General features: G+C 45.3%; 1 protein-coding gene across 1 annotated transcript in view; it reads right to left on the bottom strand.

Moving 5' to 3' along the window:
• Window positions 1–16,100, bottom strand: part of IL20RB (interleukin 20 receptor subunit beta) — a 315,418-nt gene that overhangs the window by 28,642 nt on the left and 270,676 nt on the right. The window contains exon 4 of the mRNA XM_069618033.1: window positions 7,882–8,006. Coding sequence (XP_069474134.1) covers window positions 7,882–8,006 — 125 coding nt within the window. The remainder of the gene's footprint in view (window positions 1–7,881; window positions 8,007–16,100) is intronic.

Raw genomic sequence — 16,100 nt, 5'->3', positions numbered from 1 at the left:
CCTCATCCTTCTGCTTTGCATTACATATGATGAACCTGTCGTAGTCTACATTTGCAAGGGGCATAAAACGTTCCTGCAGTTTATTCTTCGCTTCAGCGTAGGACCCATCAACAAGTTGAAGAGACTGGAATATTTGGTGCACCACTGGTTCAGAAGAGTATAAGAGCGTGGCTACCTTGCTTTCCTCATCCGTCTCACCCGTGACCCTGAAGTATATGTCCATGCGGTCAATCCATGCTTTCCACCTCGGGCCCAGGCTCGACGGTGCTACCGACACATCAAATTCAGGCATCAGTGCTAATGCCCCTGCTGGCATGGAATTCAAAGCCTCTCCAGGCGCTGCTGGCGCACCTGCAACAGGAGCCCCTCTTGCTTGCTGGTCGTTCAACCCGGTGGTGAGCGCACAAGCCCCCTTTTAAATATCGACGGCCGCAACTCACAGCAGGAAAATTAGGCGTGCTAACAGGCGTGTGGGCACCTTTCCCACCAACACACGGCATCAGCTTAGCCACACTTGGGATAAATGTCCAAAATGTAACAGGGACACCTCTTTCACTCCATAAATACCACTTGTCCTTTCTTCACTGTCTCTCCTCTTTCCTTCTTTCCCTCTCACCACTTACTTGTATGAGGTTCTAGGGCCACTTCTTCACATGTCCTCCCCCACCACAGTGGGGATTCCCAAAAGGCGTGCGTGGGAAGCACACAAGCACTCCATAGAGGAGCCGCATCCTCCCTCACCACAAGTGGTACTGACGCAAAATGGCAGCTGACTGCGTTACCGGCACTGACCCCGCAGAATGAGAGGAGTGTGTTCATCAAGTTCTACTCTAATCTCATGGCTGCTCCGATCCCGCGGGTCCATCTAACAGGCTGCAACCTCCTGGTTGCCTATGTTGTGTTGTGGCCTTATGTGCATACAGGCCCTTTGCTGCACCACAAGCCCCCCCAGCCAACAGGGCACACATGACACACTGTTGCTTTTCTGGGCTCGACAGGCGCTCTAGCGCTCACGTGACGTGCTCCCTTTATTAACCCACACACGGCAGAGTTACGTCAATCCGCCACGTGTCTCTGTTAAAAAGACACAGGGCCTCATTACGAGGCTGGCGGAATGGGTTTAACGGCACCGGTAATGGTGCCGGTGCCGTTAAACTCACTCTGCCCTATTACGAGGTTCCCTCGCGGGACCCGGAAAGGACGTCTGGTAAAACTAGAAGTCCTTTCTGGGTCCCGCGAGGGGACCAAGGAGCTACCAATGGGCCCGTTGTTAGCTCCCTTCCCATTCCCATTGAGCCCTACTGGGCTCAAATGGGAATGGGGATCAACTTTTACAGGGTCCATGGAATGGGCAATTACCGGTTCCGCCAAGGTCGGCATGACCCGGTAATTGCCCATTTCATGGGCCCGGTAAAAAATCTTTACCGGCTGCAGCCATGCCCTTCATAAGGGCACGGCTACCGCCAGCCTCGTAATGAGGCCCAAAGACACCACAGTAACAAATAAAAGAAACAAAACTAGGAATGTGGAATACTCACATAGAATGCAGCCCTAGCAGCACGGACCGGCACCGACTGCCTTGTTGCTAACATGCAGGTGCTAGCACGCCGGGAAACAAAGAAATACGCATGTGAACTACAATGCCAAAGGGTGTTGTAGTTCCAACGTGCAGAATCAGCCATGCGAGCAGCAATGCACTTAAAATTAGATTAAATAAAACCCAAGGTAATTTAAAAAGGATACGGCGCAGAGGGCAGGAATTAAGAATGCCCTGGCCGGTGCTAACGCGCCGGGAAACAAAAAATACGGTTGTGAACTACAATGCCAAAGGGTGTTGTAATTCCAACGTGCAGAATCAGCCATGCGAGCAGCAATGCACTTAAAATTAGATTAAATAAAACCCAAGGTAATTTAAAAAGGATACGGTGCAGAGGGCAGGAATTAAGAATGCCTTGGGTGTTCTATGTAGTGTTACAATTCAGCTTAACACTATAAAATCAAGTACATATCGTATGTAAAATCAACAGAACTATGCAGGTTAAAGATGCCTACAACATAAAAATAGTGAGAAGTGAAATAGCCGGAATTGCCTTCCTTAAATAACCAGCACAGACCAGCTTGTTGCTAATGCGCCAGCGCTAACATGCCGGGAACCAAGGAGGATGTTATGTTCTCGCTAGTCACTGCTAGGGGAGGAAATCTGGGGCAACCAGGGAATCGCTTAAGACATATGACACACAGTGATCATCTCATACTTGCATACTAATTGTTTGCTTTGTTTCATTCTTTTCTTACCTTTGCCATTTTCCACCAGTAGGATTTGTCTTAACATCTGATTTGGGATTTTCATTTTGTTATTTGCTGAGTTTTTTCACTTACTAACATTCACTATTTCGACGCAATGATCCTTTAATCCCTGATGAAGAGCGCAGAGTTTATATCAGGTGTTGGCATGATGTTCTCACATCCGATACTTAATAAACGAATGAAACATTAACATACTGATCCGACAAAACCAATTTCATAACCAATGAGATTGGTGCAACCAAAAATCCAAGTCTTTCTACATATCGTAATTCTCACACTTGATTTAGATGGGTCAATATGCATGTTCTCAACTATTATGCACCGCCGAGATTGTATTAATTTTAAAAGAAAGACCTGCAGTAGCCCAAACTTTACAGAGCAATTAACAGATGTATTGCATTAAGGTCTCAACCATGATGTAACTTGAGTGAAGAAACCTTGTGGAGAAAACCAATTCAGAGCACATTTGGGATGTTAGGTTGAGTGCTCATAAAATCCTCTTTGAAGGGGGCTGACATGCCACACAGCTGTCACTGTTGCCAGAATGGTCTCCATGAATAACAGACAGTCTCAAGGTCAACCTAAGCTTTTACAGGTTTTATTGAGATAATAACAAGTAAGAAGGCCCATTTCTTCTAAGGGAAAATCTAACTGGAGTCTAGTGTGTGCACATGTTATAGCTGTCTGAATTATCCAGGCTATCCCACCGGTTCCCAGTGTGGGTTTGTCTCCGGTTTTCCCCATTAACAAAAACATTTTAAATTTCTCAATGCAGGTTTTCTAAGAGAGGCTCCAATACCTTTGTTAGTCTCTTCTTTGATGTAGTTCATGCAGATGCCTGTAAACTACCTGCTTCCATACTAGGATCTCACATTTCAAATAAATGTCCTTTCCAGATTTTCAGCCATGTTTCCAAAGCCCCTTGGTAGATGCTAAAGGTGGTCTTGTTTCTTGAGGAACAAAGTATCTCTTTCAGCAGAGTGTAACAGTGGCTATCAGGCCCACCTACAGAGTCCCTGCTCAGCTTGCCTGATATGCTAATCTCCCGGCTTGTCCCGTCCTACTCATCACCATGGAACACACTTGTACTTCCTCCCAACCTGGGCTCCTCCTATTCAAATCGGGGATTTGTCCCTAACCCAGCACCTTTCCTGCTACGATCACTCTTCAGCTATCCCCATCTAGATGCCCCCCTTTTCAAGGTTTTTCCAGTGATCTTAGTGTTATGGTGATCTCCAACTAACTCCTACAGCTTCTTAGCCATCTTCTGCTCCTCCTTCCACTCACTCTTTAGCCATGTGTGTGTTGCCTGCTTCCTCCATGTCTCTTGGATAACCCACCACCTCCTCTAGGTTTTTCTTACCCGTCTCCTACATCCTCCGATCTCCTCTAACAATTTTCCTCTGGGGTAACCTCCTCCTCATTTAGCTGGTCCCAACTGTGGTGTAGATCTAATTGGTTTCTTGGACTTGGGTGAGTGTGTAGATGTAACTTTAGGCCCAATCTGGGTGGGTGGTTTTGGTGGAACTCCACCTTGATAGACAAAGAAGAAAAGGCAACTTTTCTGCAATATCACTCTCAGATCTCATCGACTCGTGTGGTAGGTACAAGTTTTGGTAGTGTCGCAATGATGTGTACAGAGAACAGAGACAAAGAGTTCCCCTACTCCGTTTGTACAAATGTGAATGAGTTTCATGTACACATCTGTTACTGCGCCACAGTAAATCAGATTCCAAAAAACTGTTTCTTGTGAAATACTGAATATTTATTGGTGGCCATAGCAATTCTAGAATACAACACAGGACAGGGGACTGACGCCCATTTCCTGAATCCGACGCGTGATGCCCGAGCAGTGATATTTCCAGCACTTTGTCATATGAGTCTGATGGGATTTAGCCCGCCACAATGACACTATGCTTTCTTGAAACAAGCAGATAGATAACAATAATTGCCCTGATTTGACAAAGGCACCCAAAATGCCGAAATACATGTTATCATAAAGGGCCACCAATAAATATCCAGTATTTCACAAGAAACAGTTCTTTGGAATGTAATTTACTGTGGCACAGTAACAGATGTGTACATGAAACTCATCCACCTTGATAGACAACTTCAGTCAGGTTCCCTTTTCAAACTCTGTGTTGGCAGTGGCGGAGGATTTTGTCATTGCAGGTTCTTGGGATTTTGTGGTTTCCACTGCTGGGCTCTCTACACCCCTGTGGCAGTTTGAACACCAGTTCCAGGGTAGGCTAATGTAATGGCCAGACTCATATTTTTAGGTTGTTAGAAACCACATGGACAAACTGATTGAGAATCAGGGTGTCCTTGACCTCTAGAGTTTTCCAAACCACCCATTTTTCAACTAAGAGCCTAATCCTGGAAAATATCTGCCTGCGTATTTCCTGGGGCAGAAGCTGGACATCTCTTAGTTGTTGCCTTTGATGCTCTCCAACACACCCACGCCTTTCCAGAGGTCAATGCATCAGCTTCTCATAGGTTTTTTTCTCCATCTGCATTAAGGATCTGGTATGCTGCCTGTGATTTTTCTGTCAGAAGTGGTGGGGGTATAGAAAAGCCAACTTGCTGGAGTCTCATTTTGCCAATTTGGCTATTTTTTCAAAATTTGATAACAAAGCCTCTGGGTCTTCCCCTAGATTAATCTCTGTAGCATCGTGCTGTAGGATTTGGGAGGTCTGTAACTTCAGTGTCAAGTGCCCTTGCATCAATTTATCCAATAAGGTTACCAATGTAGGTGCTTCCACTGGGTGTCATCTGGCCTCCAGCATTCAGGCCCTTCTTTGAATTCCTGCCAGGGCGGCAATGATTGGCTTTGGTTGTGGGTCTGGCTCTGTATACACCGCTTCATGTGATTCTATCTGGCCGTGACGGGGCGAGAGATTTGTGGCGAAAGTAGGCCCTGGTGGTCTTATGCCAAATGGCAGTGACTTGACTGCCTTGTTTCTCCAGCACTCCAATGCTGGCTAGGTTGCTGGCAGAGTGCATTTCATGGTAGTTACTCAAAGAGGCAGTTTATGGGTCACACATATCTTTTCTAGAAGAAGTTTTCCCAAGTTTGTTTGGCCTCTTCTTTGTCATTGTGTGATGACTCCAGCTCTTCCCCAGAGAAGTGATCATCTGATAGCAGCATCAATGCTGGGGTTCTTGGATCCATTGTGTTGATCTTCTGCAGGGTGATCTTTCACTCTCCTCCCTAAACTACCCACATCTTGGCCAAAAGACTTGGGTAAACATCTTGTGGTGTGAGAAGCTTACTGGGTCTAGACCTGTAGATCCCATGGTGACACCATCTGTCAGAATGGCCAGCGAAAAGAATAGACAGGTTCAGCGATAAGTTCAGCTTTACGGGAGTTAATTAAGACAATGCCAAACAAGAAAGCTACAAAATCTAACTGAAATCTAATGTGGATATGAGCTGTAGCTGTCTGAATTCCCCAGGTTATCCCGCCAGCTCCAGTTGTAGGGTTCTCTCTGTCTTTCCCCATAACAAAAATGAAAGTCTCTTGATGCAAGTTTTCTAGGTGATATTCAAAATCCCCCCTCTCTCAGTCCCTTCCGTAATGTAGTTGCCAAAGAGGACTCGAAACTACCCAGTTTCAGGGTAGGACCTTGAAATGCAAATACCTTTCCAGATTTACAGGATTTCCTTTCTAAGTACCGTTGGTACTTGCTGATAGTAGTCTTGTTTCTTGAGGAGTTAGACATCTGGTTCAGCAGGTTCTGAGAACCTCCACGAGCTGGGCCTGATTCTGTAGGTGCACATATCAGGCTCAGCTGTAGGGGACCTTCTCACCCGGCCTGATACTATAATCTCTCAGCCCTTCATGCACTCCTCATCGCCATACCACACTTGCATACCTCTTCCCAGCCTGGGCTCCCGCCATTCAGATAATGGGCTTTCTCTTAGACCAGACCTGCGCGTGGAATCACTCTTTACATATCCACATCTGAATTACCTTCCTGTTCGAGGCTACGCCAATGACATTGGTCTTATGGTGTTTTCCCACTAACTTATTCAGCTCCTTAGCAACATCCTCCCTCCACTCTTTAAACACCTCACCTTGTCCTTCATTGATTTTGACTGCTTTCCCTAGGGATGTCTCACCTCTTTAATTTTCCCACCTTCCTCCTGTGCCCTTCAGACGTCCTCCAACAATTCTCCTTCCTAACTTTCTCTAATAATTCTTCTTCAGCCTCCTTCAATAATCTTCCTGTTGTAACCACCTCCCCAATAGTCCTCCATATTAAATTACTGGTTAAGCCTCCTCCTCTTGATCTTTACAAATTCCTCTAGTAACGCTCGAACCACCTATCATCTTCTGCCCTTTTTAATATCTTCCGCAAGAACTCTTCCAATGCTTCTCCAACTTCCTCCTTCTGATCTTTTTCAACCTCCTCCAAAACTGACCAGCATTCTCATTCTGAATTTTTCTAATTTTTCTAATCTTCTCCAAAATATTTTACCCCTGCAGCTCCTCTCCCTTCTTCATCCACCACACTCGGCTCCTCCATTCTCTTCCTCTTATCTCTGCACTCCTTTCTGCTCCCAACTCTCCCCAAATGCTAGCCCTCATCTGCTCCAGCAACCCTCCACCCCCACACACAGTGAAGTTGGGAGCGCTTTCATAGTATTGTGGCGCCTCCCCTGGGCTGGCTTTCTGAATGACTGCCTGCACCTGGATTCTGTAAGGTAGGCCGAGGTGTGATTGGCTACACTCAAGTGCCTCCCTCTGCAGTATACCTAGTGAGGCAAAGGCTATAAGAAGGGGGCAGCCATCTTGGATTTCACTGGATTGCCTGCATTGTTATGTTGCACTGCTGTATGCAGTTCTCATCTTCCTGCCAAGCTGATATGTTTCTCTGTAAGTATGTAACTTTGGGGCTATGAAACGTCCTATTATGTGTAGTGGAACTAGGATGGCTTCATCTATTTCCTTCTGGAGCATGGGCATTTTTGGGGTCCGCAGACCCAGCGTCAGGACAGCATATCTCAGTGTGCTTGAAATTCTATCGATGGATGTCTATGGACCCGGCAAGTGGTCTGCGAATCCAACTAACTTTACACATACCTGTAAAAGTCACCAGTGATGGCTTTGGCACTTCTGCAGCATTGCTTTGTTTATAATGTTCTTTTCTCGATTGAAAGGGACCTGCAGTAATTCCCTAACAGAGAGCAATTTGCCCCCTCTGCCACCTAGTCAGATATTTTAATGGTCAAATATACAGGAAAGTATACATTGTATAGCTCCAGCCTTGATAGGGTGTTTGGAAAACAAATTGATTCTTTGAGATATAGCCACTGTGACAGTCACCTGCCAATAAAGTGGCCCGGAGTGCAGTTCCCTAATAGATCCCCCACATAACTCCTCCAGGTCTGCCATCCTGGAGTGTAGGATGGTCAGCACACAGTCGGCAACCAATGCCAGGCAGGGGGCCTCGTCACACTGTCCATATGCATTTGGGATACCCATGTAAATGTAAACATCTCTATACCAAGTCCAAGTCTGCATATAAAGTACCTACATGAATCTTTGGTGCTAAAAGGCATTAACTCACCAAGTGTTCATTCTCTTTACTCCAGTAAACCAGATGTAACTGAAAGGCAGGGCCAAGCTCCTCCATCTCCACGACAAGGTGGCGTCCTTCGGCTTTTACCTTCAGCATTGGTGGGGTGAGTAGCGCTGTAAGCGCAAAGAAGAAATAGTTCAGGGTGTGGCACAGGCAACAATTCACCCAACCCAGTTCAATTTCAGACATTGGTAAAGCAAGCACTCAGAACCTGCCAGGACATCCACGTTGTAAACACTCTGAACTACTGGGTACAAAAAGTTATGAGTGTTTTATTTTTACTCATAGATAATTGACTTTATACCTTGTTTGGAAATATTTGGAAAGGCAGACATTTATCAATGTATTAGCATCGGTTCAATTCTTCAGGGAAGCATTTTATCATGGCAATCAACTATAGCGTCATGATGTGCATAGGAAAGGAAAGTATCCTGACTGCTGGCAGTGTACAGAGAAGGGAGGTGGGATATATGTGCATGAAAGGGTATTTTAGGTGCAATGAGTAATAGCAGCCTAAAGAAAGGAAATTGGGCCAGGCTGGCCCCAAAATCAACAACAGGGTAATTAATGACCTTGACATGGCACACAAATGCATTCAATAAAAGGCTCCAAAAAGTTTAACAAATCTCAACATTACATAAATTGATGAACCTTATGGTCCTTTGATAGAAACATTTGGTTTCATGCTGCACCTTTCCCTGCAGTTGAGAATCAGGGAGATATTTTGCAGTACAAGGACCTTAAAAATGGTATGCGCGCTCCCTATAACAGTTGGTTTGTGAGGGGGGTTTGGGGTGGCTAAATGGTATGTCATCTTCTTTGACGGTGTCAGGCATGAGGGAAGTGATTTTATTGCCTAGATCCTCAAGTGAAAAGACATTGAAGCCTGACGATCTGCAGATGTCACAGTGTGAGAGGGGACAATTAGTCATTTCAATGTGGAGTGTGGTCTTGTCTGCGAATGACTGGTTGATGTTGTATGTGTTGGTTGAGTGAGGCATGGCAAGTTCCAAGAGTAGAGTAATGCAGGGATGAACATCTTTGAAGAGAGTGCGGTCTCTGTTGGACGCTTCTGCCTGATATTACTGCAACATGTGGCATTGCCTGTTGTGATGAAATATTTGCATTTAGTTTGAGGCTTTCTTGTAGTGTGGATTTTAAATTGATAATCTTTTGTTTGTGTTTGGAACATTCGATCTTGGTCAGCCCATGTTTGTATTATGGTGAGCTGGGTTTAGGTATACTTGGCCATAGTTGTAGTGCAGCATGATCATTGACACCGTTAGTTAGGGTGTCTTTTAGTGAGTCCAGACGAGTGATGGTATATGTGGTAGGGTTGCTGTTGGCTGATAGGGTGTTGTCAGACTGATGGTTATGATTATATATATAATCCCCTATAACCCACAAGTGGGGTTGGAGAGGATGAAGGTGGAGGTGAAAGTATCAGCTGACACTCACTTCATAGGTTACAGTGGGTCGGGTTGGTAGGGAGAATATAGAGAGAGAGAGAGAGAGAGAGAGAGAGAGAGAGAGAGAGAGAGAGGGAGTCACAGAGGACACAGAACTGAGAGGTTGATGATTCAAGTGTGCACTAGGACCCCAACCGGCCCATAAAGCTGGGGGATGCCCAATAGCACTTTAAGAAGAGTAGCACCACCCGTGAGATGGATGGGGATGCAGATTAATACTCTTGCATCAAATCAATAATGACAAGTTCATGAACATCAGCTGTTGCTTGATCTTCCTTCTCACTTCACAACTCCAACGAACGTCATAAAAAACACATATTTTATGATAAAAACTCAATCATCACTGACGTGTAACACTTAAAATGTTTCATGCAATTCTATTGGTTATTGGAAAGTAACTTTAATGTAGGTACTATATCTGTATATGGTAACGAAGTGAGGGGATTGGATAAACAGTGTCAGGCAGGGCGTTTGAGCCCTTCCTTCAAAATGGCTGCCGTAGACGTCACTAAAAGTACGTCTCATAGGTTCTATTAACTATAGGACCCTAGATTACTTGGTCCACTATGATTGGGTTGGCATCAACCCCACTCATACTTTTCCACCAGCATAGAAGCGTAGAGGAATAGCCGGCCAGGTGCAGGGCGCTTGTCCGCTCCCCCTGTCTCCCTCTAATTATTTCAACAATCAATCATCACTTCAGTAGTCATGTTTCAATTATTTCTTTGTATCTTGGCCTTGAGACTGATTCTTGGTCTGGAAAAGTGAAGGTGCCTGGGCATGGCACAATTCCATGTGTAGGTGTGAAAGTTTCATCTCTTCTGCTGGCTCGGTCACGTGATTCCGACACCGTGAAAGTTGTCTTATTCTCCATGTAATTCGAGCATTTGATTTAATTTTGTCAGCCATCTGCCTCCTGAGGCTTATCTTGACCTTTCAGAATATGATACTCTGTTATTCTCTTCATTAAATGTGTCTACTATTGGCCTACTTCAGCTGGTACGGCCTTGGCTTCTTGGCATGACTTGTCTTCATCTGAGTTTCTATCTGTCCTTAATTCTCGATTTTCCTGCTGCAAAGCTCTCCTCGTGAGACCTTAAGAAACCTTTGGTCAGTTCTGCTCTTGTGCATAGTGGAAGTATACTTATATACAGTTCTTTTCTTGAGGTAGATATATATAGGTAGTGCTTGCCGCACTGTATTTTACTATTAAGCTTTAGCAAGCATCACAATTTTCTTAGCTTCTTGCGGTTCCTTGCATATGTACACGTTTAAGCTGTTTGAATATCTGCATCACACTCATGGCATAAAGATCTAAAATTTGACATCGTTGTTTCGCTTTAAACTCAGGATGCCACTTATCCATGGTGTTTCGTCCCTTTTCATCATTCATAGGTTGTCATATCTTTTATATGTGAGTCAGTCTGGGTTCTTGTGACGTCACCTTTCATCTGATTTTAGGACTTTCTTGGCTTCTTCCGGTATTGCATTTTGACATTTTGCTGCTGCTTTCTGCTCGTTTATTTGCTCATCGTATGTCACATATTTTGGCATGAACGTTCCTGGCACCTCGAAATGGGCCGTGCGGGTGTGAATCATGTTTGGGACCTCCTCTACACTCCCCCCTCTGGGCGATTCATCGACCACTTTCACTTCTTTTGTATCCATCTTTCCTGGATCCTCTGTATTCACTTTCACTTCTTCTTCTGGATCCATCTTTACTTCGTCTTCTGGGTCCACACATGAAGGTCTGAAGAAGTGTCTCTTTGGAGTCCATATTTTTATGACTCCCTTCAGGCTCCCTGTTGTTCTCACGTGCCCGTCCTTATTCCATGTCCTAAGTTGACATTGTCCATTTGGACTGCAATAGATCCATCTTCCCACATAGTTTCTGTGTTTCCTTGGATATCGAAACTTGGTTCCTTCTGGTGCATGAATGCTAGCTTTCGCAAAGTTTCTTATCTCTTCATCAGTCAGGTCTTTGGGCTTCCATCCTGGTTCAGTTTCGATCATGATCTTCATCCCTATAGCCTTTTTCGCAGTTTTCTGGCACTGAGAGATTATTATCTTGATAACACAGAATCCAAGTAATATCATCACTAGTAGGGCTCGTAGGAACTTGAATGCATCTGCCATCCATTGTGGAACCCAGGAAAATAGTGATCTAAACCAGCTGTTGTTGTCAGCTTTATCGATCATCTGATTCTGTAATTTCATCAACATACCTATGGCCTCTGTTAACGTTCCATTTTCTTCATTGTGAGATGGTATACATGTGCAACATGATTCTCCAATTTTTTCACAAACTCCTCCATCCATAGCTGTGATCATGTCAAGGACATACCTGTTCTGTAGAGTCATTAGTCGAATTGCCCTCAGTTCTTCCCTGGTCGCATTAAATCTTATTATGGTCGTGTTGATGGTCTGCAGTAATTCCCATTTGGTTATCTGCAACCATTTAGTATTTGCTCCAACTTGAATTCTCGGCATGTGTTAGGGAGAATTCTCTGTTTAGGCTGAATTTCCTAACCTAGTGAGTCCCCCAGCAGCTTTGCTGGATCTCTGGAGTTTGTTTTTTTCCATCCTGCCAAGAGTGAGACTCTTTTTCTCCCACTCTTGGACATGAATGTGGTTAATTCCTTTTGAATGTCAATGTGTTCAATGGGCTATGGGGTCTTTTACTCCATAGGGTCTCATATGTTTTTCTATGTGTGTTACTCCATGCCGTAACACTGGGGTGTCCCCGAATATAACCCTATGGGATTCTTCCCATTGTTGGAGGTTAATACTTTTTCTCGTTAATCTCTAACATACCACCGGTTTATTTATCTTAAATAAATCTATCGGTTGGTATTTTCTGCCAGAACTCGGTTTTTAAAATGGCGTCTGTGTTCGTCTCTGTGACTCCTAAACCAAAGGTTGAGCCCTTTGTTCCACTTTTGGCGGGCTTCTGCACAGAGGCCCTCCAAACTGGTGCCATTCTGTCTGGGTACCACAGGGGGTAAGGGAGGGGGTTTAGGCACCCTGGACTGAGTTGCCTTGCCAACTCAAGTTGCACTCTGGTGTGATTGGCCCAAGTGGTGAGCCACCCCGCTCACCACTTAGCGTGTTTTGATTGACAGCTAGGCTGAATGAATGGGGGTTTTCTGCATAAAAGCAGGGCTTTTGGGACTGGATCTTAAGAAGTCGCTACAGGACCTAAGAATCCGACGAGGGTAAATCTGAGACGACCTGCAACGACCACACCTCCGGTGGAGCCCTGCTGAACTGACTCACCACTTCCCAACGACAGAGGAGATCTCCCGGCTGGAGAGTCTCTTCCCCTGACTGGTAGGAACAACCAGTCCCCTTTGCTTTTTCTTCGCTTCCAGGGCATAGTGGTCGAATTGCCAGTGCTGAGCACCCCGGCAACCGGCTAGCCACTAACCCGTACCGCGACCAAAAGGTGGTGCCTTGTGACGGAGCACTCCGCGGCTGGTCTCTTCCCTGGTGGTGCAATGATCTTCAACTTTCCTTTGACGATGAGAGCATCTCTTCTCTTGGCAAAGCCCTGTCTTGCATCCACCACCAGGAACAACTGCCCCCGCCGCAGCTGTCTCTCCACATACAAGGTACCGTGTCCGCCTGGCTTCCCTTGTGTCGGTTAGCGTGAGGTGTCTGAATCCTCGCCTCTCCATTGGGTCGCCTCCAAGCCTTCTTAACTTTCTGTTCTGAACTGGTCCAATCTTTCTGTGACAATTTGCACCAAAGACTCGAAGTGCATTTCCACTGTGATACTTTTTGGGACATATCGCCTTGCCTCTCTCCGAGTGGGCCTGGCCTCTGAACTTTGCGATCTACAGTAGACCCTGCCTTTCTTGCCTTGCATTTGTACATAAAAGTGTTGGTACCGAGTTGATTTCATACCCTGCCTTTTGTCTCCCGTCCTAACGAATACTAGAGTACCATCTAGGTTAAAACCTCTGTCTGCAAATAAGTGGTGCCATTGAACCTAGACTTGTCGAACTATTGTTAGGGGGATTGATTTACTTATAGTAATTGTAATTGAAGTTGTTTGCCGTATTAGTGCCAGTGTGTTTTTCATAGATGTGTTTTTATAAATAAATAACTATATATCTTTACACCGAAGCTCTGTTCCGTGTTTGCTTGTTCTACTGTGTAAATTGCCCTATTTTGTATACTCCACATACTGCCTAACTCTTCTTGAGGGAAGTCTGACTGCTCAGCCACAGCTACCAAGTGAATCTGTGTGATACAGACTGCTACCAAGTGGGTTTACTGCCAAACACCTGTAGTCCTAAATCTTTTGCAGTGGTCCCAGAGGGAACTGTACAGGTTACCGCCTAACACTGGTGTACAGCGGTAGGATTTGTATCGAGTATACAGTTTAGAGTGCTTTTCAACACTTTAGGATAACTAACCACAAAGCTTAGCACTAAAAAGCAACTTTCAAAAACATGTCTACTATGGAAGTTTACAGTCAAGAATCCTTGTCAGGTGAAAATACTGAGAGTTTGCGAGCCCTCTGTAGACAAGAGAATATTTCTGTAAGAGGCAAGAAAGTAGAACTGATAGGGAGATTGCTGCAAAACCAAAGTCTGGGTACTGGTTCAGAGGAACCAACTTCTCCAGCAAATGTAGATAACAGTAATGGTGTTGATCTAAATCAAAGTTCTGATGATAGTGATGAAGAGGCTGAAGAGGAAGGAGAGGCTAACGAAACTGTCTCCCCTGCTCCTCTGTCTGCCTTACCACCTGTACCTACAGGGCCTATAACAGGTCCCACACTTAGTCCTCAAATCCTTGAACTAGAAAAAATGAAAATAGACTTGGAATTCAGAAGGATTACTGCTCAAACTGAACAGAAACACCAAGAAATGCAACACATTCTTAGGCTCTGAGAAATGGAGCTCAAGCATGAGTTAGAAATGAAAAAGTTGTCTGTCGAAACTGCTTCTGTCTCTGGCTCCTCTAGAAGCTCAAGTCCCAAAAGACCCCGGATGCCGAAGGAATTAATTGGTATGTATGAACCAAAGTTGGATGTGTTGGATTGGCTGAGTTTGTTTGAGTACAATCATGGGCTCCAGAACATCAGAGGTAATGAGTTGCTTACCTGGTTGTTCTCTAGGCTCCCCCCTGTTGCAACTGATGTGGTAATGGAGTTGGGGGAGGAGGATAGGAAAGAGTACGAAAGTGTGAAACTAGCTTTGATAGCTAGATTTGGGAAGACCCCTTCCCAGTATCTTAAGAGGTTTAGAACCCTCAAAAAGCATGATGATACCCCTTGGGCTACCTGGGTGAGTGAAGGGTTGAAAAACTTAGAGAGATGTATTAAGGGTTACAAAGTGAACACTTATGAGGGTATGAAGAATCTTTTTATGTTGGAGTCTATTTATGATGCCTGTTCTCCTGAGCTCAGACAGCACTTGGCTGATTCGAAGGAATTGGATTCCAGGAAGCTAGCTAAGGCTGCTGACTTGTGGGTTGCCAACAGGACTACTCATAAGTATGAGGGAAAACAGCCTAAAAAAGACTCAAAAGAGAATTCTAATAACTCAAATTCCAAAGAGGGCCCCAAACAAAACCAGAAGGGTAAGCCACAAGGAAAACCGCAACAGAATAGTGTGCCTTCTGGTGCCAAACCAGAAGGAGGCCAGAACAAGCCACCATTCCAGAAAGCATTTGGTAAATGCTTTGTTTGTGGCTCGACTTACCACGTGAAAGGAGATCCCAGATGTAAGGGTAAACCTTCAGGGGTCCAGCTTGTCTCCTTAGCCTTCGCTCCAGAGGAGGAAGTCCAAATGGCAAGTGGAAACTTTCTACTGCTGGCTGATGAACCCATTGGAGTCTCAGCCAGTGTTTCTTTAGTATCTCTGGGGTTGTGGGAACAACAGAATTTAGATGTCTATAATTCTATCCCCGATAATACTAAAGAGTATTATAAGGACAGTGTCCAGGTGAATGTTCAGGAGACTCCTGCCATTAGGGACACTGGGGCCAGCATAACTGTGGTGGATAAATCTTTTTTTCAGGCTGAGGATGTTGCTAAGGCACCCAAACGCCTCACCAAGTTAGCTGGAGGGCCTGTGCAGAAGCTTCCCCAATTACCAGTTCTCATCCAGTGTAACGACATGACTGTGAAGATACCTGTCAGCATACAGAGTGAGGTAGCAGGACGCGTTCTGTTGGGTAACGATTTGAAAACTCTCGGAGTTGTGTCGCATACCCCCAGACCTCCTAGTAAACAGTTACAGGAGCTAACTAGACCTGCAAGGGAGAGAACCATGCGAGGTACTCTCCAGGAGATGATGAAGAAAGATATCACTCCTGCTCCACTGGTATTGTCAGCTGCTGTCTCCAAGAAATCAGAAGCGAAAGGGAAACCTAAGACTTCTATACCGAAACCAGCAGCCGGCATTTCAGTGCAGCCAACAAGGACTTCCCCGCGGTTGTCCAAAGTTACACCCGTAACTCCCCCTCCAGCTGAGGCTGAGAGGGTGGTACAACCCTGTGTGGTAGAATTAGACTCTGAAGAAGAGCTAATGGAAGGCCGGGAACTCATTGGAGATCTGGATCCTGGTGACCATCCTGAGCTGCAGTCTTTACTGGCAGAAGATGGACCCAGCAGGGCAGACTTCAGTAAGGGACAGAGAGAATGTCCAACTCTGAAAGGTCTTCGCCACCAGGCAGAAGCTCAGGCTGAAGGGCAAGAGCCTGGGAAATACAGGTTGCACTGGG

Source organism: Ambystoma mexicanum, chromosome 10 (genome assembly GCF_040938575.1).
Source record: "Ambystoma mexicanum isolate Mex_15411 chromosome 10, UKY_AmexF1_1, whole genome shotgun sequence".
In the NCBI taxonomy this organism is placed as follows: Eukaryota; Metazoa; Chordata; class Amphibia; order Caudata; family Ambystomatidae; genus Ambystoma; species Ambystoma mexicanum.
This window is presented reverse-complemented; position numbering and strand designations above follow the sequence as displayed.